The sequence below is a fragment of the Aquila chrysaetos genome, chromosome 8 (assembly GCF_900496995.4).
Source record: "Aquila chrysaetos chrysaetos chromosome 8, bAquChr1.4, whole genome shotgun sequence".
NCBI lineage: Eukaryota > Metazoa > Chordata > Aves > Accipitriformes > Accipitridae > Aquila > Aquila chrysaetos.
This window is the reverse complement of record NC_044011.1, coordinates 6941694-6966281: the sequence shown is the minus strand read 5'-3', so window position 1 is coordinate 6966281 and position 24588 is coordinate 6941694. Positions and strand designations below refer to the sequence as shown.

The window sequence follows — 24588 nt, the reverse complement described above, 5'->3', positions numbered from 1 at the left end:
CGTTCCCAGCAGTGCCGGTTTTCCCCAAACGGGCCCTTTCGGGCAGGCCGGCCCCAGAGCAGCCAGGTGTGACGGGCAGATGCAGGCAGGCAGCTCGCCGGCTTCCCACGAGGGACGGCGAAACTCCGCCCGCGGGCAGGCCCGAGCCGGGACCACCGCCCCACGCACCCCGCCGCACTGCACCAGGGCGAGCGCTGCCCCCGGGCACCGAGACCCGGCGCTGCGGCCGCGGCCGCTCCCGACCCGCGGGGCCTCAGGCTGGAGCGCGGCGGGTGGACGCGCACCCCGCCCGGATGCTAACGGCTACTGACAGAGCCGCTCTCTAACCTGCCTAGCAACAGGGGCCGCTTGGCTCTCATTGGCTCTTGGAAGGTGCCGCTCTCTAATCTGCCTAGCAACAGGGACCGCTTGGCTCTCATTGGCTCTTGGAAAGCTTCGGTAGCGCTGGCTCATAAAGCCTTCAGCGCATGCGCCAGCTGAGAACGCCGTCCGCCTCGTCCCTTTCGCGACACAGGTGCATGCGCATGCGTACAGAGGCGCCTCCCGGTCCCGCCCTTTCGCGGGTAAGACAACTGCGCCTGCGCAGCATTCACTGAGCCGGCGGCGCTTTCGGCATGCGCCTGCGCTGCTTCGCAGTGGCCCGGAAGCGCTTGCTTGAGCTGCTTCCGGCCACCTCAGCCTGGCCAGCGGGACCATGTCGGGCGCGGCGGGCTCCGGCGCGGGAGCCGCGGGCTCGGTGGGCTCGGTGGTGCGGCGCTTCCTGGCGGAGTACGGCAGCGGCACGCCGAGCCGCCTCAAGGTGCTGGACGCCTACCTTCTCTACGTGTTGCTCACCGGGGCGCTCCAGTTCGGCTACTGCCTCGGCGTCGGCACCTTCCCCTTCAACTCCTTCCTCAGCGGCTTCATCTCCGCCGTCGGCAGCTTCATCCTTGGCGGTCAGTGCCCCGCCACGCCCGCCCCGGCCCCGCGCGGTTTTCCCTGGAATCCCCTTCGCAACCGCGCGCTCTCCGTAGCAAAGCCTGAGCCTCCCGCAGCGACCGCGGAACCCCCAGCAACGCGCAGAGGCCCCCGGACATCGGAGAGTTGCCTTAGAAGCGCCCAGATGTCTTGTAGTAACCGCAGGATTCCGTTAGCAGCCACAGGCATTCCCCAGCAGCCTAAGAGAGTCGCCCACTGCAGCCCTCAAACCTACCCCAGCAGCCAGGGAGTCCCCATAGCAATCTCCATCACCGCCTCCCTTCCCCCGTAACACCCAGTTCTGCTCCCAGGAACCCCCAGGCTCCTGCCCCAGCCAGCCCAGCCTGCCCCGCAGCAGGATGCTTGACAGCAGCTGTGAACCTGTGGGGGTCCTGCCCATATGCCTCACAGAGCCGAGCTCTTTATCAGCCCTAGCGTGTCCTTGCTTCTCCCTGGCAGTCAAGGAGCTCTCCCTTTCACTGCCTTGTATTGGTGCCCTTTAGTAACCATCCCACAGTGAAACCCAAACTCTAGCATTGACAGCTTCAGAGTGTTGCTGTCCCATAATACCCCCCAAAACCACCTTGTTCCCATGCAGACCTCCACAACACACCCAATGGAGGACATAGAAATATCCCCATTTCTATGTCAGTCCCATCCTGTTATAAGCCTGTTCCTCTCTGGACTCACTTGGCCGCACCTGGTAGTGTAGTGCTATGGGAGAGCGGTTTACATAAAAGCCCTGTGCAAATCCCCTGCTAGTGTCCTGCTCATAAAGATGGAGTTAACTTTTCTTGTGCTGCCCTGGTAGAACAGTGACCCAGACAGGGATGGACTGCCCCAGGAAGACTGTGCTTCCCATCATGACTTCCTTTTGTGATCGCTAATCATTCTTTCTCTGCCATGCAGTTTGCCTCCGGATCCAGATCAACCCCCAGAACAAAGGCGAGTTCCAAGGCATTTCACCGGAGCGGGCATTTGCTGATTTCCTCTTTGCCAACACCATCCTCCATCTTGTTGTCATCAATTTTGTTGGCTGAGCTCTAGAAGAGACTGTGAGGTACTGTTCCGTGGGGTCACAAAAGGGGCAACCACAGCTCACATGACTTCAGTACTTTTGTGGAGTTGGGAGAGAACTAGAAAGATAGCGAATCCAGGATTCCTAGCTCCCAGCTTTGTCTTGGCCAAGTACAGTTAAGCTGTTGTCCTCTAGGTTGAGACAGGGTTAGGATTTACGGCTTTCTGGTTTCGTGCATGTATTTTTTGGCTTTTATCATTTAAAAGGCAGTTTAACTAGGAGTGTTACAGAAACCTACCCACATTTCTCTCTTATGAGAGAAATACCCCATTCTTTGCAAGAGGGGCTTTGGGAGCTGGAACTCCTGGGCTCTGTTTGTGAGGGTTGTCCCTTTGGAGGCCGTGGTATGGCTGGTGTCCAAGTCTGGAGTTTCTCAGCAGATGAGGAGGGAGTTTGGGACAGAGAAAGTTTGGTGCTGGAAAGTGGAGGACATGCCCTGTTGTTACTGTTGCAAGGGGGCCACAAAATCATCTGAGCTTGTGGGGTATTTCCCTTCGCAGAAGCATTGCTCATGTTGCCTTTCTCTTTTTCCAGGTCTTGAATTGCTCTGATGCCAAAGCCTGGCACTGGGAAGTGCTGTTCCCCAGCAGACTCTTACCTACTTCCTTGGTGGAGGAAGGGGATGCAGGGCTTAAGATTTTTCCCCATAGGCAGCCCTATGGAAGGTTCTACTGTCCTACAGAGCGGTCTGCTGCCTCATTACAGTTACTGTAATCCTTTCCGTCAATAAAAACCTTTATAGTACTGTGGTCTTTTCCCTCTTGGTGACAAATACAGAGGTTCTTCTGACACCCAAGTTCCTCTCAGGCACGACTCCCTGTTTTTACCCCCCTCCCTCCCTTTCTAACTAGCAGGCTTTTTTTCTGTGCTCCAGTTTCAGAAGGAAGAAGGAAATGAGTTGTCATGGAAACACAGTTGTCATCTACCCTTTTCATCTCCCTGTTTCCTGCCCCTTTATCTTATGGAAACTATTGCCAACGTACCCCCAGGCTTCAAAGCTGTGGAAAATTTGGCTTAGGCTGTGGTTAGCAGTCATGAATGGAAGGAAGTGGAGGGTGTCCTCCAGCACATCCCCAGGTGTACCCATATTCCTACAGGCCCTCCCATATCCCTCAAAGGCATGTGGGGCACAGCTAGATGTCCCAGCTGGACTTACAGGCTCACTAGGGCCTGGTAGTGGTCCAGGCACCCTACCACAGTGTTAGCTCTTCTTCAGTCTGATGTGCTGATAAACCCAAGGATGTTGGAAGTGGCTGCCAAGTTGTGTCTGTGCTTTGGACAGAGCTGCACTTGAGCTGTTCTGAGTCCAGGGAGAAGGTCACCCCTCAGACTTAACCTCATTGAAAATCCTTCCCCCTTTAAAGCATTGTTAAATGCTTAAACTCAGTAACTTTGGCCCTTGGCCGTTGCCTCCTCAAGCCCAAGCTAGCTCCTGCATTGAGGCCAAATGCTTCTTTGTCCTGATGGAAAATTAGAGCCCTATGGTGATCTGATGATGGGCACAGGATGAGATATTAACTGCAGCTAGCCCCTCCACACCTTTGGCTGCAGAATTTATCTGGGTTACCTTCAGGCATGAGGCTCCATCCTTGTACTGATCCTCCTTCATGCTTGTCTAGTTTGTTCCGCGGGTGAAACACTGGATAGGTAACGTGTGTTGAGGCTATGTGACAAAGAAGTGCTTGCCTGCTGGTGCTCAAGAGATAAAACATGGGGTATGATAGCTTCAACCTCAGCATTAGATTATGGCTCCTGTTTACCAACTTTTAGCATTTCCAGCTGTGCTGCAGCCATTAAAGCCATGAAAGTGTGAAACGCAGGGCTTGGAAGTCTTTTCCTAACATAGCCTCTGAAGAATGGGGTATGAGGGAGCAGGGTCTTGGCTGTCTCAGAGGATGCTGTCTGGGTCTGTGGTAGGAACAGGGAATTCATGCCAGCTCTAACACCACCCCCTCCTCCAGCCCCAGGCATCAAGCTGGATTTGTTTACAGTGGTACCAGCTTTGTACTGATGCCGAGCAGGCGGGGGACTCGACAGCATGCAGGGATTGTAAATGAGCCACTGAGCTCTTCTTTCCCATAAGAAGGACCCTCTCTGAGCCAGGCCCGTGGCGGACAGAGACAGCGCGTTCACAGGAGGAGGAACAGCTCAGGGTCCCCCCCTTTGCCACTGCACCTGCTGCTGTGTGCAAGCTGCGAGTGCCTCCCTGTGGGTCTGTGTGACTCGGTCTCCCCACGGTTTGTCTTTAGAGAGAACTCCAGGCTGGGACCCTCCTGTGGCCACTTCTAAGAACTGCACGGGAGCCTGTGGAAAAGGAAGAACCGTGGGTTTTCTGTGGGGTTTCTTTTTTTTCCTGATTTTTTACCACCTTGCAATGCCTCTAGTTGCCATAAACTCAGCGTACTAGAATTCAAGTCCTATTAGAGCTACTCCCACATCTGACTACGCTTCAACAAGTCTGTAGATAAGCTCTGCTCCTTATAAAGACTGTGCTCGGGTCCCTGTTCACACTGTAGAAGAGGGCAAGAAAAGAGGCTGTTTCGTGTACAGGACCATGTTTAATGAGAGGTGACAAAGGCTGGGCAGGGTTTTCTCCAACAGAACCCCTAGAAAAGATGCAAATTCATCTCCTGCCCATAGGTAGGTATTAGGGGGCCAGAGCTGGCATGGGGAGGGGGTGCTAGAGATGGACCATGGCAACATCTCCTTCCCTGCCGATGTGAGAGGACTCTGGCCTGCTCCATCTTCCTCCCTTCTCTTTTGGGTCAGAAGTGAAAGGATTTTTCTGCATGGATTCACTGCCTGTATAACAGGCTGCAGAGGCCTATCAGCAAATTCAGAAATCTTACATACTTCTAAGATTTCTCCCCACCACACTTTATAATGTATTTTCTATTCTTTCCCGTGCCTATACTACACATAGCTCAATCTTTCCTGCCATACCCAAAACAAGCCCCCCAGACCCCAGAGCAGGCTGCGGTGAGAGGGCAGGAAGGGAGGATGCCTTAACCTCATTCGACTTTGGCTTGTGGTCTAACGTCTGCTCTCCTTTTCCACACACTTCTCCTCCTCCCTGCCACGTGCCACACCAGCCCTGCTCCCCGTACCCCCTGTTTTGCACTCTACTTTCCAGAGGAAGCGGTTTCTGTGGTAGAGTGTAGAGGAACATCAAAAGGTGACCCAGATCTCAATTGTGGCGTCATGGAACTGGTGATATGACCTCTTCCTGCCCCACCTGGGCCATGAGACCCCTTCTACATCCTGTCCTACTGTGTTATTTCCTGCCTTTGCTTTGCACTGTGGTTTTTCTTTCTCGAAATAAACAAGAAAGCACAAAGTGGTGATGGGGGGGGGGCACATTGTGGTGGTGGGAGATTGAAAGCCTAATATCTGAAAGTATCTTTGAACTAGACCTACAAATTCAGTGTTTTGCAGATCACATGCTAAGAGTCACTTTAGTCAAAACATTTGACTTTATCTGTACACTCATTCCCCCCACTCAGCAAATCTTATCACTGGGGTTGTTTAACCTGGAAGAGAAAAGACTGAGATGTGGAAACAGAGGCAGCACACTGTCCTTCCTCCTTGACCATACAGCTAGGAGTGGGTTTGAAGTGCAACACAAAAAATTTAAGATGGGTATTAGTTTTAAAAAGTGATGCTAAAGGTAAATGAGCATGGAAACTTTTCCTCCACCTTCCTGAAGGTTTCTGGAATGAGGTTAATCAGTTGGAAATCACGGGAAATGCAATGAGTTGCTTTGTAATTCAAATATGGTTTAGGCAGCTTCATCAAGCTGCTTCCCTGTGAAGGGGTAGACCTCATTATGAATGAAATGTAAGCTTCAAAAGCTGCCTGGAATCTAGCATTTAAAGATCCATGGGCTTTCTATAGCTGGAGAGAAATGAGAGTGACTGTTGTGCCAAGGGAGAGACAAGAGAATGAGTCACTGAACATCTGTACTATAAAATAATCAGGATAATACACCCAGCAAGTTTGAAGTTGTTCCTTGGCAGCAGGGGTCAGTAACTCTCTGTCAGCCTGTGACAGGCCACCTGCTAAATGGTCAGGTGGCAGAAGACCAGGGAGACTGTTGTGTTGCTGCTTAGCACTGCGGAGTCAGATCCTGTGGCAGGGAAGCTGGCATGGTCTTCACACGGGGACCCTCTCCCACATGAAGCACCAGGGCTTTTGGCTAAAAGCGTTTCAGGCATGAGCCTTTCCAAAATCAGAGTTCTTTGCAATGGCTGTGAATCCAGCAGGGTGAGACATATCCTGCGAGGGGGAATCACCCCCACCAGTCTGGTGAGGCTTTCCCTGCCACTCAGTTTAGGCAGTGGTGTGAGGTTCAAGCTTTTAAGGGAGGTTGTGTTTCTTTCAGAGCACCCTTCTCATTTCTCACTCCAGAGGAATATCTGCTGCTTCTTCTGAAGACAGAGAAATCAGCGTCACAAAAGGAGAAAATTTCCTTTCCAGTCTTGCCAGTGACAGACTGAACCTGGAGACATAGGCTGGTTAGTTGGTGTCATTAATGTAAAGCAGGTACCTTGTTCTCCAGTGACGCTTGGGAGTGAGGGACATTGAGAGGCAGGACACTTCAGGCTCCTGTGTTCCCCATAGCAGTAGACATCTGCCTTCAAGAACCTGGACTGCTTACTAGTCCTCTCACTGTGGGCAAGCCATATTTTACTGTTGTCTTCACATAGCAGAGCCTACTGTTGGAGGAGAGATGCTCTCCTCCATTTCCCTCCCTCCGAGCCAGCCATGCTGTTCTCACCCAGACACAGCAAGGATGTCCCAGAAAGGGACTTTGTAGCTATTCCCCACGCCGGCAGTGGATCCAGCCAGTTATTGCAAACAGTGCCTGGTGGCCAAGTCAGGCTGAAGAGGATAGTCGGGACTCCCCTTCCCTCCTTCACCCCAAAAGCCAGGCGCATTCCTAAAGCTCATCTGAAGGGTAAAACAAATTCCTCAAACTACACATTAAAAGACAAACAAGTTTCTTATTTTTTTATAAGAATTTTTTAATAGCAGCCAAAGGCCTAAAGAAATGCCAAGACATCAGTGTGGTTGCCAGTACAATTCAAGAATTAGCAGCATGCGAATTTCACATGCATGCACTGTTTCCAAGGAGTGCACACATGGACAGGTAAATATGTCAGTATAGTTTTATGCAAAGATTACAAAAAAGAAATTGGGAAAGCTAAGGTTGTTAGAACTAAACAAAAAGAACAAAAGTAGTTTGTATTTTTACTAAATGCAAAGCCAAATCTTAAGCTGGTTTAAATTCAGAAAATGTTACGGCCAGATAGACTTTAAAAATACTAAAAAACATTCTTTTGTTCTGTGATAATGAAGTGAGAATTTAACTGAATTCAGGAATTCTGGGAGACCTAGCAGCGTATCTTTTAGGGAAAAAAAAGATACCTTGCTCTGATCTAGCAAAAGATAGCAGGACATGGTGCATAGCACCCTGAATAAGTCTCCCTTTGCTTTTCAGAGTGTTTCATTTGCAGCTGAAATGGTGTCTGTGGGGGTGCACTCTAAGGAGTTCATACCTGAAAGCTACCAAAATATGAAAAATTAACATTCAAGTGATATTTAGCTTGCAGTTTTCAACAAAGAACACTGCCCCAAGCAGAAATTGTGTGTCATTTTAACGCTAATAGTAGTGATGTTTGGCAATTTATAGTTACAGCAAACTATGCTTCATGAAAAAAAGAGGCATTGTCATGCTAAATGAATTGGGCATCTGGAGCAGCAGAATGCTGAAAATTTTAAACTTGTTTTTAAGTAGCTTTATAACAATGCAAATAAAGCAATTTAGACTATAATGGCTGGTGTGATATACAGAAACAGCAAGTGATATCCCTTGCAACAGGAATGCCTGTGTTCCCTCTTGCACATGATGCTCTGGTAAAGATTCCTCAGCAGATTTTTTGGTAATTCAGGACTGCACTATCTGATTACTTGCATTCCTGTAACAAAAATAAAGGTATGTTAAATCATTATTTGGGATACAGTCACAGCTACACAGTTATAGACCTGAAGTGTCTAGGCAATAGAAAGAGGAGAATGAGATACTGAGCCAAAACTAATATATTAGGTCTGAGGTCTTAAAGTCAATAAACATCAAACTTTCCCAGCTGGAGACTGGTCAGGGGATGAATCTGATGGATGAATGCAGACAAAGGAAGGGGTGGATGTAGAAATAGAAGGGAGAGATGTCTAGAAAGAAGAAAAAAGTTAAATTTGCATGTGGATAAGGAAATCTAAATAGAAATGAGGGGTGCACAAAACCACTGATAAGGCCAAAGGAGTGGAGGGATTTTACTGTTGGTAGAAAAAAGGTGCATGGATAGACTGCATAAACAGTTATTACAGAGAGAAGGAACATTCATAGCTAATGAACTGATCCAGATGTTTTCTGTCAGAGGCCTTACTACCCCCCATGCATACTCACTTTTTTTTCCACATAAGCATCGTCATCAGGACATTAAAAATTATTCCTTTCATTAAAATTACTTTCAGGCCCAGCTGTGATAAAGACAGCATGTTCAGGTTTTCATCTGTAAAAGTAACAGAGAATGAAAGTCACAAGAGCAGTGAGACATCCTCACTTCCAGACAGGCTTAAAAGCACTTCTTAATGAAGCTGCTCCACTTTGTGTGATTGAGTCAGCTTGTAGGATAGCTAACAAGACAGCGAGCAGGACTGGCTCACTGAGAGACTTTCATTTCTTCCAGCTGGTGTTTCAAGGGCCAGGTTTGCATTCAATAACCACTTAAGTATCCAATATGCAAGTCTGCCAGCCATCTAGCTGTTTTTAAATACAGTGTATTATGAACCCAGGATGCTGGAGGTGTCCCTCCTCCCTCTCCTTAAAATTTTTTAAGATGGCTAGGGGGAAAACCAAGTTAAATTTTATTCAAAAAACACAAAGTCTACTTGGATCTTCTATTAATCTTAAGTTACAAAGCCTTTTTCATTTGAAAATACATTGATCTATATTGGGGAAGCAGGGAGCTGTCATCAAAAAGTCATTTTATGTTTATCTTTGAAAACCTCTCTCTGAAATGACTGATCAAATCAGCCAAGTTTACCGATGAGTATTTTTCTGAAGTGGTGTTTTGGAAACATTTGGCTAATTGGTTTCTTTTCAGCAAGGCTGCATGTTTACAAAAGTACAGCTGTTTTGCAAACAGGGCAAGTGCGAAGACAGGCTCAGCTCCTTTGAACTAGCAGGAACAGCAATTGCTTGGGCTCCAGCACTGGCTAGTATACTCCCACAGCCATGAGCTAAAGCAAAGCATGCTCAGATGCACCCTATCTTTAGTGCAAGCCTGCTTCTGAGCACACACTGCAGAAACCACCCGCTTATCTTTTGGTTCATTAGGTGTTTGTGCACCCCCCAAAAAAACAACTCTTTTGAAGTCTGAAATGCAGACAAACATCCAGTAAGGCTGACTCATATCAGTACCTTAAATCATTATGTGATGGGGAGTAGTTGTTTGGCTAGTCCTAGCAAGAGCATGTAGGCACTGCCTACACCGGTCACAAAATTACCAGCTCAGATCTGGAAGACTACATTAACCCAATGATTTCCAGCCTTGATGTTTAAAGCCTGTGGGGCCCTTTTGGAAATTTCCAGTCTGAACTTTTTGCTCCAACAGGAATTCTGCAAACAAGGAACATTAGCAAAAACTTGGGAAGACATTTCCTTTAATCAGGCCAAGCTTTACTCCTCAAATGCTGTGTACATACCTGTCCTGAAGTTTAGAGACACCTCTGTAACACAGACAGTGCTGGCACCTGCAGATAGTAACAATAAATTTAATTAATAACAGAAATGTACTTCTTATCTCTACTTAGAAGGGCTGGATTAGAGTTTCTGGCCAGTAAACCCTCATTTCTGCTGTTTTCAGGGCAAGCATAACATCTAATCTAATTAAACTTTAGAGTCTCATCAGGCAAATGAATTTCAAGCTTTATATCCCCCATAGTGTGATTTTAAGAGCTCTGCTGTGACTGTACCAGCCTACTGACCCTTAAATCTTGTTTCCAGCGAGGGGGAAGGCAAAAGAAAACAGAGGCAACAAGGCAACACTCCTCTGGAGTGTGGGAGCATAATTCAGCATTGCTTGCAGGGTTGCGAGATGTGAACAAGTTCTGCTCATACCAATAGCACAGAGACCAGAGTACCTCTAGCCCTGGACACACATCCAAAAATGCCATTACCACTTTCAGGATCCTCGCCCTTCAGCTCTCCAACGCCCTCATGATTTGCACCACACTGCATTTCATCTTTCTTGGCCCAATAGGTTGAGAGGTAGCTCACTTCCTGATTGTTCTCGGGTGTTGCCACCTCCACGAGGGCATTTGTCCGCTTATCAGCTGCCTTAGTCTTAAGCTTTTCAGGGGAGTAATCTGTGATAAGGCACATTTCCAAATCCTCATCATCTTTAGAGGTCAGCCTGTAGACTGAAGGAGATGGAGTAACATCTGAAAATGGAGAAGAGACGAGACATTAGATGAGAGTACACAGTCATAGTTCCTTCAGTCTTAACGTACAGACATTAGGTATGGAGGTTTTTCCATTATTCCAGTGGGAAGTTGTGCTAGGACACCTTTAGAGAACCAAGGCATCCATAGCAGATGATGCAGGAGCTACATGAGACTTATGTTTCATGGGAGCCAGAGAGTGGTCAGGCAGGATCCCTAGAGCATCTCAAATGATACTCATGGGGGCATCCACACCCTAGATTTCCATATCTAACCTGGTCATTCCTCTCTGTAACAACTCATTCAACTCTAGTCTGCAGCCTGGGCTTCCTTTTGGGTCTTGGCCTGGATGCATTCAGGAATGTGTATAACAGGCAGAGAGCACTCTCGCTTCATTGCCACAGATGTAATGTGTCTGGAGAGAACTGAGCAGCCCAGGGGCATTCTGCCTTTTCTGCAAATGTGTAGTCAAATCCACCACTGACATTCAAACTCCCACTTCCTCCACCTGTCCTGAGGGACAGTGGATAAACTACTAAGTCTTAAGGGTGTCCCTATTTACCACCAGTCTACCTCATTTTGTTCCTATAGGAGAAAGCTAGGAAAGCCACTGCAAAGTAGGAACACATGGTTGCATTTAGGGAAAGAAAGATGAAACAAATGAATGTTTTGCTATGTTCCACCACCTGACAGTGCAGTGCAAGATTTTTTTACTAAATTTTACCCTGCAGAAGAGGGGTTTGGGGAACTAAAGGCTGCAGGTATAAGACAGCTGGGGTTTATTTCTGTTTGCTTGGTTCAAATTCTTTTAGCAAGTCAGTTAGACTAGGATTTTCCACACATATCAAAACACTACCTGTGGTTAAACTCTTCTTTGCACATTTAGCTTTGTAAACTTGTACTCTAAGCATACATTTCACCTTGTCCAGCTCTTGAAATTTCATACTTTGAGAAGGTCCTTTCCTAAATCTTTGTTCACACATAATAATAAAATGTTATGGGCATTGCAGTACTCTAATGATGAACAAATGAAATATCACTAAAGACATACTGTAGCCAAGATGCAGATTTGGGGCTCTCAGGAACCCTGTGGCTGCATTTTCCATTGGACTTCACAATCACATGTTTGAACTGGAGCTTCAGTTCACATTTATAAACTCATGAAGTGTTATCGTATAGGGTTGGGAGTTTAGATTAATAATTGCTTCATCCCTGTTCACACACCACACTGATAAATATTGTAGAAACACTACAGACAGCTTAGTTCCCACATGAATAAGTTTTAATTTCTTCCCATGGGGGAAGTTTGGACTAAATCTTGGCTTTTACAAACTGTCTCAAAATCTTATGCAAGTGCAGACCCTGGTTCTATCACTGAGAGAAATGCTTTTCACCTGTTCAGTTGCCATTTGTCAGCCCCTTAGAGAAACAGCCATACTTCTTTATTAGTATGATCTCAGAAAAAAACTAATCCACAATGCCTAATGAGTCGTTCTCTGGCTCTTCTCCTGAATTGCAGTTCATCTATCCCAGCTTTGCCCTGGCTTTGAAAAACCTGATGAGAGTGTCTCTTTCCCAAATACGCAGAATATGGTTTAATGTATGTTCTGACTCCTTCAACACCACTTCCCACCTCCCATACTCCCAGTATTGTTTTGGAAACAGATTTCAGTGATCGTTTGTTAGGGAGAGGAAGACAGAAGCAGATAATAGGCTTGATGGTAGATCCCTGTATAAAATACAGATGAACTAGGGTACTTCATTGTTATGGAGTACATGGATACGAAAGAGAAGAGGGGGAATTGATTGAGCTGTTCTGCTTCTCTTTCATAATGAGTACTATGCTTTCTGAAAAGCTATATATCCGCCTCTTTCTAAATTAGGGTGTTTTTCTCCCTTTCAATCTGTGCAATGCTTTTAACATGAGCAGATAAAAAAATAAGGTCTGTTTTTTGCAGGCAGCTTCAGCAGCACCTGTTTTGCAAAATAATCATTTCTCATTCTTGCTCAGAGTGGCTGCTGGCTTTGTTCTGGTGCTAGAGTATTTTTCTGATCAGTTCCTTTGCATATTTGCACACCGTTATGAAAGTTTGCAGATAGCAGTCTTGGTAAATGTCAGACCACAGCACTGTAACTTACATTTCCTGTTATTCTGTCTTAATGAGTTGACGGATGTGTTGGAGATGCTGTATTGATATTTATGACATGTATTTGCAGGAAAGATTAAGAAGTAAATTATGATACTCTGAGCTGTCCACCCTGCCTAATTTCATCTTTACTGAAGGATGTCTTCCAGGTGGAAGAGCAGTAGCTGTTGGAACGCTGTTCCTGACCAGTCTACAGAGGAAGCCAACTCCAGAGGCTGATTCAGAGAGGGAGCAGTAGAAGCCTGTTTCAACATCAGACTGAGACCTATGCCTTTTTTTCTAAACAAGCTGCAGTAGAAAGCCTGAACTGGCTTAACACACAGCTTGTATTATACAGAGATTTATCGCATTCTCCATTCCCTGCAAAGCAAACTCTCTGAATCTCCTGTCAAACTGGAGCTGTTGTGATAGAGGTCTTTGATCCTTTTACCATTCCTCAGCCTGAGTGTAGTAGTTTAAGCCCAGCCAGCAATTAGGCACCACACAGCTGCTCGCTCACTCTTCCCCCCCTCCCTGCAGTGGGATGGGGAGAAGAATTGGAAAAAAGTAAAACTCATGGGGTAAGATAAGAACAATTTAATAACTGAAGTAAAATAAAATGTAAAACTACTACTACTACTACTACTAATAATAATAATAATAATAATTGTAATGAAAAGGAATATAATTTTTTAACAAAAAAAAGAAAAAAATAGAAAAAACAAGTGATCCACAATGCAATTGCTCCCCACTCGCTGACCAATGCCTGAGCAGTGATCCACCCCTCCTGGCCAACTCCCCCCAGTTTATATACTGAAGATGATGTTCTATGGTATGGAATATCCCTTTGGCTACTTCGGGTCACCTGTCCTGGCTATGCTCCCTCTCAGCTTCTTGTGCAGCTCCTTGCTGGCAGAGCATGGGAAATTGAAAAATCCTTAACTTAGGATAAGTGCTACTTAGCAACAACTAAAATATCAGTCTGTTGTCAACATTGTCACACTAAATCCAAAACAGACTGTACCAGTTACTAGGAAGAAAATTAACTCTATCCCAGCTGAAACCAAGACATTGAGACATGATATTCCACAGCTCGAGTCAACCTGGAGCTATTGCCCAACTCAGAGGAAATATATAACCCCTTACACATACAGGCTAATATTGACCCCAGAGGAGCAACTCCAGTTACAAGCACTTTAGTGATGTTTGCTGGCTGTCCTCCAATGGAGGTTCAAAAAGGTCTATGAGAGGTCCTTTGTGAAATCTGCCAGTGCTGCATGGATACTAGGATGTCTACAGCAAGACTAGATGTCCACATTTAGTACCTCAACCCTTCTCTAGACTTCCAGTGCTCATGTCTGGAGGCACTCAAATAAAAGAAGCCAGGTCCTAGTCCAGCATCAGCCAAGTCATCCAAAGTACAAAGACTCTATACAGAGATTCAGTATTTGCAAATGTGAATATGCTGCTTCACTTATAGGGTTCAGGCATAATTCTGGTCTCCATCCCAAAAATGTGTTTGTCATTGCCTCTATAATTACACTTGGGGAAGTCAAACTGCCAAAACCATCCAAGATCTTTCTCACAAACCTTTGAAGGGGAAGATTTCTAGCCAAACCAAAACTAAAGCCAAAAATTAATAGAGAAAGATACCTAGTATGTGAGGAGAAATCAAGTGTTCAATGGACTAAATTGTTTTCTAGTACCAAAACAGGATAAATACTGGGCTTATAGCATGTGTTCACATTAAGGAAAAGTTGAGATGAAGTTTTCTTAAATTTCATATTGGGAGGCAATACCCTATTTGTGTTCATGTATAGATTTACTCATGCATCACCTAAACTGTGGGAGAGATCTGCTATGGTCTCCTCTACTGCTCCTTTCAACAATGTTAATGAAAGATTTTGGGGGGGTCAGAAGGAGCAATTCTGCTTATCTAATCCACTCTTTAAAGTTCACGGGTGAATGACATGGCTTAACCCATTTGTGTAACAATTATCTGGAAACAAAAAGACTTGAAGTGGCTGCTCATGAACCTCCTGAGAACGTCTGTCATTTTTACAAAATACGTTTGCATGCTTTTTCTTCCAAAATCAGAGAGGGTTTTAATTGCCAGAACAAGTTTTCAAATTTATATGCCAGAGATTTAGTTTCTAGAAAAAAATTCATAGAATCATAGAATGGTTCGGGTTGGAAAGGACCCTTAAAGGTCATCTAGTCCAACCCTCAATTCAAATAATTTCAACTCAAAAAAAAGAAACTTCCTGAATTAGAGGTTAACTATTCCTGTAGTGCCAGCCAAAAAAATCACATTTGTGTAATGAGTAAGAAAAAAAAAAACTTTCAAATGAATCAACGTAAAATCTCTTTCTAAAAACAGGTGGGAGATCATTTTTATGTTGATGTCAAAAAGTCAGAAAAACTTTTGATCTTACACTTGTGGAATTGCCTCAGATGTAAATGTCTATTTCACACCAAAATGATATCCTGCTGTTAATATGGAACAGAAAGCTCAAACTTACTTGGGGTAATAAGAAGTTGGGTCCCAGTTCCAAATGTGAGTTTCGCATATCCCTGATTGGCACACTGGTATCAACCTCTACAGAAATGTAGACAGGTTTTCCCAATGCATACTGACAATCAGGTCAACACACTCCAGAGCAGGGAATAACTTAAGGGAGCAATGACGAAACACACTGATTTAAGTCACCATCAAAGTACCAAAGAAATCTACTAGAAAATTATCAGGGTCAGAAACAGGGAGATCAAATAAAAAAAAACATTCATTCATTCACTGATTACAATTGTCTGTTACACCTTTTGGGGCAATACTAGGAACAATCTGTTTTTCCATCTGTAACATCACCTAAAATACCTGTTCACTGTGACACGTAGTTAGGGCCACTGCCTTTCAGTCCAAGTTTTCTCCTGAATATTTCACCATTTACTACCCACCTGGCTTGATCACCAGCAAGGTTCCTTTTCCTAATGTCAGCTTGCATACTCCTCCACTCCCATAATTCACACAACCCAGGAAACCTTTGCAAGAACCCCTTTGACCTTGGTTACAGTTACCTCCTTACATGTTTCAGTGGCACACTGTGACCCTGTCTAGATCTTAGAGCTTCGCAGGTAGTTCCAAATGCAATCTGAGCCTTCTAATTCTATTACTTCAGGATTCATATACTCTCACTTAGGTATGCAGTAGCAGGAGTAAGCATTAAGTATGGCCTTATAGCTGTGACAGCTAGGCAAATCTCGATTCAAGTCCCAGTCACAAACAGAATCCACTTGCAGTATTTGTAGATTATACAGTATCTGTACATCAGACAAACCAGTCCAGACAAGGCAGTCCAATTCCCATTGCAACACTAAAATTAAAAATGTTATAAGTATACTGTTTCTTGGTGGGATTCTGCTGCAAACAAAGACTAGCTAAAATGGTGATAATCATCATAAGTGGATATTTTCTAAATCATAGAATCATAGAATGGTTTGGGTTGGAAGGGACCTTTAAAGGTCATGTAGTCCAACCCCCTTGTAATGAGTAGGGACATCCTCACCTAGATAAAGGTTGCTCAGAGCCCCATCCAACCTGACCTTGAATGTTTCCAGGGATGGGACATCTGTGACCTCTCCGGGCAACCTCTTCCAGTGTTTCACCACCCTCATCATAAAAAAATTCTGCCTTGTATCTAGTCTGAATCTATCCTCTTTTAGTTTAAAACCATTACCCCTTGTCCTATTGCTACAGACCCTACTAAAAAATCTGTCCCGATCTTTCTTATAAGCCCCTTTTAAGTACTGAAAGGCCTCAACAAGGTGTTCCCACAGCCTTCTCCAGGTGAAACAACCCCAACTCTCTCAGCTTTTCCTCATAGGAGATGGTGTTCCATCCTTCTGATCATTTTGTGGCCCTCCTCTGGACCCACTCCAACAGGTCCTTGTCTTCCTGTACTGAGAACTCCAGAGCTGGATGCAGTACTCCACGTGGGGCCTCACTAGAGCAGAGTAGAGAGGCAGAATCACCTCCCTCGACCTGCTGGCCATGCTTCTTTTTATGCAGCCCAGGATACGGTTGCCTTTCTGGGCTGTGAGTGCACATTGCCGGCTCATGTCCAGCCATATCAATATTATAGCCATCCTTGTATTTCGATGCATTTTCGTCTGACTGATATTATCCCTGACTGCTTGAGGCCAATGGAAGTGGCATGGATTTATCATTAGGAGAGAACAAATCCACATGACTTACTTGACAGAAGAGGAAAAACAGGCTTAGCTTATCACAGGAATGCAATTGATGGAAGAGCACTGAAAGCACACACCTGCCTGCAGCTGCCTCAAGGAAGACGGCTTGGACAGCTGCTGTGGAATAAATTCCACCGGTTAAGGTGCGACCTCAGACTACTATGCATTTGACAGCTGCCATTTCCCGGATCTTGGTGTGTATTCACAACAATTGGGCAAATTAGGCAAAAAATCAGCATAAATATACCTGGCAAAACCAGAAGTCTTATCCCAGATCCAAATGTGAGTTTGTAACTACTTCCGTAGTCACACAATAGAACAGGCCTCTACAATATCCAGAGTGGTATTGAATGGAACCTTCAACAGTTAAATAATCCACAAAAGGAGATCTTATTTATCACTATGATTAGACAGATCCATATATCTAGGACTTTTTTTCTGACTTACTTTCTCTTCATGTGTTGTTTTGCATCTTTCAAACTCCCAAACACCTGTTCCTTAATATTCCCCTCCATCATATTTATCCCATTGCTTCCAGAAACCCACCTGCCTCACAAGTTCTATTCTTCATTTCATTCCTCATTTATTTAGTCTGCAGTGAGATTCCTCTCTCAAAAATTAGTTTCTTTACTATTACTTCACAGCTCACCTAGTGATCAATGGTGTAGTACAGACTCCATCATCCCATTCTCTTGGATTTGCCATCTGAATTAGTCAAGGAGTGATTCAAGAACAAATTTGTCATTTAGATTTTACGTAGAAAGCACACTTTTTTGGTATGCAATTTCTTTGTGGCAGGGAGACCATTGCTTATTCTGCCATTAAATACTGAGTTTTCAGTATGCATTTGGGAAGCTCTTAGGTTCTACAGTATGACCAGAACGAGATCTGGAACAGTTGCACACAGACATGACCATAATGGTAAATCTGGGGACATGTAAATGAACTCATGCAGAGCCTTGATTTATAGCTCCTTTAGCTTGCTGATAGCTCCATATAAACTTGAGATTCTTATTATTCTCATATGTTTTTCAACAGGGTCAGGAGGGTCATTTGAAATATGAGGAATTTCCCCAGAGGTTTTCGGAATGAATAGTTTCTTTATATTGCTGTGTTTTTTAACTTTCAGAATAAAATTATTTTAAAATTATCTCAACAATCACTACCATTTTAAGAAATGGAAACATTACTTTTCAAGGGTAAATCCAAAGCATTTAGATATTAAATGCTTCTACAAGTATTCTTAAGAAATTTGGAAAAATTGATACATTTACAAAAAAAAACCTGGTGTCTCAGGATCTGCCTTACTTTCTTTCCCTTTTCCAAAGAGTTTCAGACAAGGGAGGAGGTGTGGGATTTGGGGGAGATTTTTTTTCTGACACTTGTGGCAGCAACTGTCAAAGCACAAATTTTTCATGCTTTTTTTGTTCAGAGAAAATTATTTTGTTGTCAGGGTCACCTTTCCATCTTTCCAAAAAAAGACATTTAATAATGAGCTTTGCTTCTTGACCCTTTTCCCCTCTGTCTAGGTATCTATTCCATGCCTAGATTTAAGACTTGTCATACTGTCCTCCAGCAGTTTCAGAGCTTCACTTCTAATGTGCTCCAAGCTTCACATGGAGTCGAAAGCCGAGATAAGTTCACAGTACTCAACACTAGCTGGCTGGGATCACAAACTTGGTATCATTCTCAAGGATAAGCTTGCTTCCAGAGCTTCCAGTATATATATAATGCTTCACAATATGACAGAAATCCATCCCCTATCATTACAGCTTTATTGAGGATCTCCAAAGGAAAGATCGGATATGTGCTTGTATTTTGCATCCGCATGAAATTAGGAGGCTTGTTATCTTAAAGTGCTAGCATCCACACACTAGAAAAGTCCTTTTTACCTGCTATAGTTTTACAAGACTAGTCTCACCACTCCGCATTTTGCTGGCCCATGCTGGCTTTCACCATTTTCCTTTGCTTCTACTCTACATGAGAATTTTTGATTTAGGAGCCCGCTTCCTGTTTACTTTCCAAGAAAAATCCTCTTGCATATGTAAAACTTCTGCTATGGCTAATTAATCATCAGGAATAAGGAGGGGAAAATATATATGCAGCCATGGAAATCCTTGCTCTTATACCAGATGAAAATTTATAGTCCTATTTGTAATATATTGTGGAGTGATGAAATAGGCAAATAACTTGCAAAGAGAAAGAAGTACTTCCAAGAGGAATCACATCTGAGAATTCAGACATACCTGGAGAAACCGTGAGTTTGGTTCCAGCTCCAAATGTAAGTTTGCCGTAACTCATGTATTACACTGTGACACTATGCTTTGCAAAATGGTGCACTGGTATGCACATATGCTGGACTAAGACTTGAGAACATGGCAATGCAAGATTCTTATTGGAATAATCTAACCAACGTTGTTGGCCACCTCCTCAGCACATAGAGTAAACATTTCCTTCAGCCACATTCCTCTGCCTGCTTAATCATTCCTAACACCCACTACTCTAGCTGTTGTCCACCACCTAGTCAGTCATCTGTTGATTCTTTCCTCTGTCTCCACACAATAGCAGCATCTGTCAAACAGTGTGTGCATATACAACTTCCCAGACAGTGTTCAGAAGCTTTCTGACAGCTCCTTTTGAGTTTCACCAGTCTGTGTTACCTTTCTGATCTGTTCCCTTGCAATGCTCATCTTCCTTTGCAGGCTGCACTTCATCTTGTATTAATACTTGCTGGGTTCTGCTCTGAGGGAGGATGCCAGTATCAAACCTGAGCTTGTATCATGCCCTAAAGTCTGCACAGTGGTTCAGCATGCAACAGAAATCTCCCTTCCATCATCTCCAGAACTAGGAATTCCACAGCAGCTCAAGTTCAGCAGTGACGTTTATACAGCTACATACACACAAGCAAGCACACTCTAAGTGCAATATATAGTCAATTTTCCATTGTTGAGAGCAACAGAGAACCTGGGAATTCTGGCTGGGGCCAGAACTAAGGGGCACCCCTCAAACCTCCTCTTTCTGTCCCCACAGTGCCTCCACACTGTCCCGTGGGAGAAAACCCTTCTGATGGTGCATGCTCCCTGGAGCTCAGAGAGCTTGAAAAGCCTCAGGCACTCCTGCCTCGGTGAGCAAGCACTTACTGGGCATCACACAGAGCCTTGTCCCAGTCCCAAAGGTGCCTTTGTGGTAAGCACCATTGCTCACACACTGCTTCCCGCTGCAACACAAACCCCGCTGGGACGCAGTGACATAGCAGAGCCAAAGGACCATTGGAACAAGTTCAGTATGGACGGGGCCAGGTTGCCAAATCTCTCTGGAGTATCAGTTCTCTATGACGCACACATCCGCTATATGCGCAGGTAGAAGGGAGGAATGGGAACAGGCACGTAAAGAAACCTTGATGCTGTAACAGACCGCACCGGAGCACAAGGCAATGGGACATGCAGGAAAACCAAGTCCTAGGGTCACTTGGAAAACTGCACAGTTCAGTTCCCAAAATTGTTTCCCTCAAAACAACTAAGAGCAAGGCAAAAATGAAGCCATTCCACTTTCCGGGACAAGTTGCTCCTTACCTGGTATGACTGAAAGCACCGTTCCCTTTCCAAAAGTGACTTTGTCTACACGATTCACACTCCGACACGTTTCATTACAGAAATGTCTCTGTCAGCCCTGCACATGGTCTCAAACACAAAGTGCCTGCATTCAGGCCACAGCAAAGCTCCCTGACACAACAGGCTCAAGCCCAGTCTCATATACCTGGAACAATGCAAAATCTGTTCCCTAGCTCACTTGCACTTGTCAGAAAAGTGTTTCCCTTTGCCTTTCCTAATTTTTAAGACCCACGCATGACAACTCCCACCCATGGTACCGCTCGCCCAGAATCAGGGTGACCATGCATCCGAAAAGCCTGCTTATGTGCAGGGAACCCATGGAAATTCATGAGGTTTGGTCATCTGTGGGTTTCAAAGGCCGCTGTGAGATGACCTGTCAGGGACCACCTCAATGCCATACAAGCAACTTTTTAAAGGCAGGAATAACTGGAGCCTTGACATGGAGATATCTGGAAGAAGACAAGGAATGCCTCTGTTTCACTGTTCAGTTCCCAAAATTGTCACCACTAAGCAATAAGGAAGAAGAGAAAAATGAAGCAAGTCCAGTTTCCAGTGTAATTGGCTGCTTACAGGCTACAACTGGAAGTACCATTCCCTTTCCAAAAGTGACTTTCTCTGACCATACGCATTCTGACACAGTTCATTAAAAAAATGTCCCTGTTAGCCCTGCAAATGACCTTCTACAAAAAGCCATGCAAATCGCTCTGATGCAACAGGCTCCAAGGCAGTGCTGCTACCCAGAACATGGGGAAATCTGCTCCTGAAACTGTGTTTCAGGTGAAGTTGCTCTTCCATGTAGGAGGGTTTCTGCATGTCCACCATCTCAGAAACTCCCCTGATGGTTTACATTGTCTACAGTAGACAAATGAGCACCTATGTTCTCATTCCCATCTGTAACGTCACCCAAATACAACAAGATTGTCTACAAGGCATGAGAGTGGACACTCCAGGATTTTTGACAGAGGACACACAGGAAAGCTGCACACTCACTGGGTTGGACGGACAGTCTGGTCCCTGAGCCAAAGGTCACCACCTTGTTGTAGCTGGAGCCAATGTCACACAGCATTTCCTTCCATAACAAAAAGTCCAGCAAGGCACTTCAGAAGCAGCACCTCTCCCCACATCTTTGCCCAGCCATGCCTAGGCTAGGAGGGGCAGCAGAAGGGTGACTGTGCTTCCCAGTGCAGCACAAACCCCACTAGGATGCAGTGGCACAGGACAGCCTCCCCACGGGGCAGCTGGGACATTTGGGAGCAGGCGTGTGGCCACTTTCTCCATCCCAGGCAAACTGAGAAGCAAGAAGGGTTGTTTTGGACCAACCTGGCACAATCACCATTGGACCTACGGGTACAAACCCCATTTGCGAGGACTGCTGCTTCTGCCCTGAGCCAAAGCCTGTCCTGAAGGAAAGCAGGTGGCATGTAACTCCACAGCTGAAGAGCCACAATCTCAAGAAGAGAGCTGCTGGAGAGCTCGCTGCCCACTGGGCCGGGAACAAGCCTGATCCAATCAGATAAAGCCAAGTGCTCAGGGAGCTGGAAAGGGACGACTGGGATAACGAGAAAAACTCCCAGCCCAGCAGCAGTCGTACTCACTGGGCTTCACAACCAGGCGTGTCCCTGTCCCCAGTGTCGGTCTGTGGTTCCCTGTGTTCACACAGTCCTTCCCACTCCAGCAAAACCCATCAGCTCTCATACCCATTACTCTACAACTAATCTCCAGGAGATCGGCTCCTTCCCGTCAACACCAGGCATTTGAAGCCAGGTATAACCGTAGCCTTGGCAAGGAGGGATCTGGAAGACAAGAAGGAACACCTGGATTTGCACCGTGTGCGGGTCTGACGAGTGTCCGGTGGAGAAGCGGGTGACTTCTGGACACCTGTTCCCTGGTCATCCAAACAACCTGAGCTGTTGCCAGCACCAAGGAAGTCCTATCTGTGTCCCCTGAGCTAGCCACCTTTCTGGGCAAGAGGAATCTGCCAACCTGGACTTGAACTGCACTCTGGGTTACTTCAGACAGAGCCCATGTGCTTGCGGTTGAATCAATGGTGCTGCCTAATTTTAGAGCAGCAGAAAGAATGGCTCTTCTGTACGAACGGCAGGAAAGCAATCGCCCGCTTCAGCTGAAACAGTTACAGCCCATGCACTTTCAACTCTTACCACTGCAGTAATGCAACACGAGTTTAAGAGCTACCAACAGTAATCTCTTGGGAATCTCATCTACAGGAGGGATGACAGCTAGGATTCTGGTGCAAACAAGAGCATCATTAATTTGGCCTTTCTTCAGCAGAGCAAAGGACAAGCACCCAGGGCTGTGCTAGACAGAGCCATCAGCAACCCACCTCAATTTTCGCGAGTACGGATGGCCATGGCACAAAATGTCTCTCCCTGAGCAAGAGGGTTCAGGACCCTGGTCTGCTTATGCGAAAGGCAGAGAGGAGGAGGCAGCAGGAGTAAGCAGGAGGGGTAAATTCACAGTCTTGTTGAATCAAGGTCCCTGCTGCTACCAGAGAAAGCAGAGCAAAAAGCCCCACAGATTGACTCAGTCTCCCTCCACTTCAGCTACGCTAGTTGATGACCACAAAACTGTTCCACCAAGTGGAGCAAGGAAAGGCTTTAAAACTTACTGGGATTTATCCTTAGCTGAGTTCCGCCTCCAAAGATGACTTGGTTGCCATAATTAGACACAGTGTTTGCCTTCACAACAAAAACCCTGTAAGTCACCTACCCCCTGCACTAGCTTATTCCTTCCAAAGCTGTGGGTCACTGGCTGGGTACTTCTTTTACAACAGTCGCAGCTGGGCAACCCTTTCAGCTCTGACAGAGAGGACCCCTGAGTGCACCCTCGTCCCACGTAGAGAAAAGATGCAGGATTATGATCACAACTCCTCTCTCAGCCCTAAGAAATTGGCCCTAATAGCAGAGATCTTCCCCTGGCCGCCCCTGCACACACTGCACACCTTCAGAAAGTCTTTCTTGGTGCTGGCTGCTATATCGCACACACACACACACATAAACACCATCCCTGTGCAGACCAGTTTCCAACACAGCTCAGCTGTTTTTTTTTCCCTATCGTTACTCCTTCAGGCTGGGTTTCTACCTACCAGGTTTCACCACCAGTTGTGTCCCACTCCCAAAGACAACTTTCCAGGTGGATGCTGAAATCACACAGTGACACATCCACTAGCAAAAACCACACACAACTTTTACTCCAGAAAACAGTACAAGATTTCCCACAGAGATCAAGGGGGGAAAACAACATGCTCCTTTGGGGCTCACTGAGAGCCAGCTAACACAGAGCTGCTTACTGAGTTTCACAGAAAGTCTGCTGCCATGCCCAGAGTTGAGCTTGCCAAAACCTGTCCCTGCAAATTGGCACAGCCACGGCCAGCTTTAGAAAGGAAACCCTGTCACCTGCAGAAGAGGCTGACATTTGCCTTTCCCGGCAGAACATGTTAAAAAACGGGGAAGGACAAGGGGAATCACTAATTCCTGAGCTACGACAGCATCCTTCCCCACACACCAGGCTAACACACCGCTGCTCTTCCTCCAGCAGTGCCCTTGCCCACAAGAGTTGCACGCTGCCTTTGAGCCCCTTCAGGAGCAGCCAGCGCTGCTCAGGACACGTCTGTTGAGACATATGCATTTCTCTCACTCTCCCAGCACTTACATGCCTTTCTAAAGAGCTTTCCCCCCTTCCCAAAGACAAACCTTCTGCCCTGCCCCCTCTCCTCCCACAGCAGTTCACAGCTTTTCCATTCCCAGAGAGAGGGCCAGGGATGTGCACGCTCCCAGGAAGGCTTCCCAAAATTTACGCCCTGACATTATTGCCTTGGACATTTCTGCATTGCCCCGCAGGGCTAAAAAAGTAGCTTTGAGAGTACTCACAAGGCTTCACACTTAGCTTTGTCCCAGCTCCAAGGCTGTACCTGTTCCCACCGGCACTTGCAGCAACAAAAGCCATTACACAAAAGCTCTCATCTCCCCAGAGCAAGGAAGCCATTAGCGTGGCTGACAAGGACCTTCCCAGCAAGGCACGGGGGACACTTTTCAAAAATCACGCAGAG

General features: G+C 45.8%; 2 protein-coding genes across 2 annotated transcripts in view; one reads left to right on the top strand and one right to left on the bottom strand.

The window, feature by feature from the left end:
- Positions 1-650: 650 nt before the first annotated feature.
- On the top strand, positions 651-2779 carry DAD1 (defender against cell death 1). The gene is made up of 3 exons (XM_030023505.2): positions 651-935; positions 1867-2017; positions 2570-2779. The coding sequence occupies exons 1-2, from the start codon at positions 695-697 to the stop codon at positions 1995-1997; spliced, it is 372 nt and encodes a 123-aa protein (XP_029879365.1). The 5' UTR covers positions 651-694; the 3' UTR covers positions 1998-2017; positions 2570-2779.
- A 4259-nt stretch (positions 2780-7038) lies between these two features.
- Positions 7039-24588, bottom strand: part of LOC115345015 (M1-specific T cell receptor alpha chain-like) — a 290271-nt gene continuing 272721 nt past the window's right edge. Inside the window, 4 exon segments of the mRNA XM_041125565.1 lie at positions 7039-8013; positions 8499-8604; positions 9800-9847; positions 10274-10537. Coding sequence (XP_040981499.1) covers positions 7983-8013; positions 8499-8604; positions 9800-9847; positions 10274-10537 — 449 coding nt within the window. The 3' untranslated portion in view covers positions 7039-7982.

Coding starts and splice junctions, on each gene's coding strand:
- DAD1 (XM_030023505.2), top strand. CDS start 695: ATGTCGGGCGCGGCGGGCTCCGGCGCGGGAGCCGCGGGCTCGGTGGGC. Junction 936..1,866: donor CGGCAGCTTCATCCTTGGCG/GTCAGTGCCCCG, acceptor TCTGCCATGCAG/TTTGCCTCCGGATCCAGATC.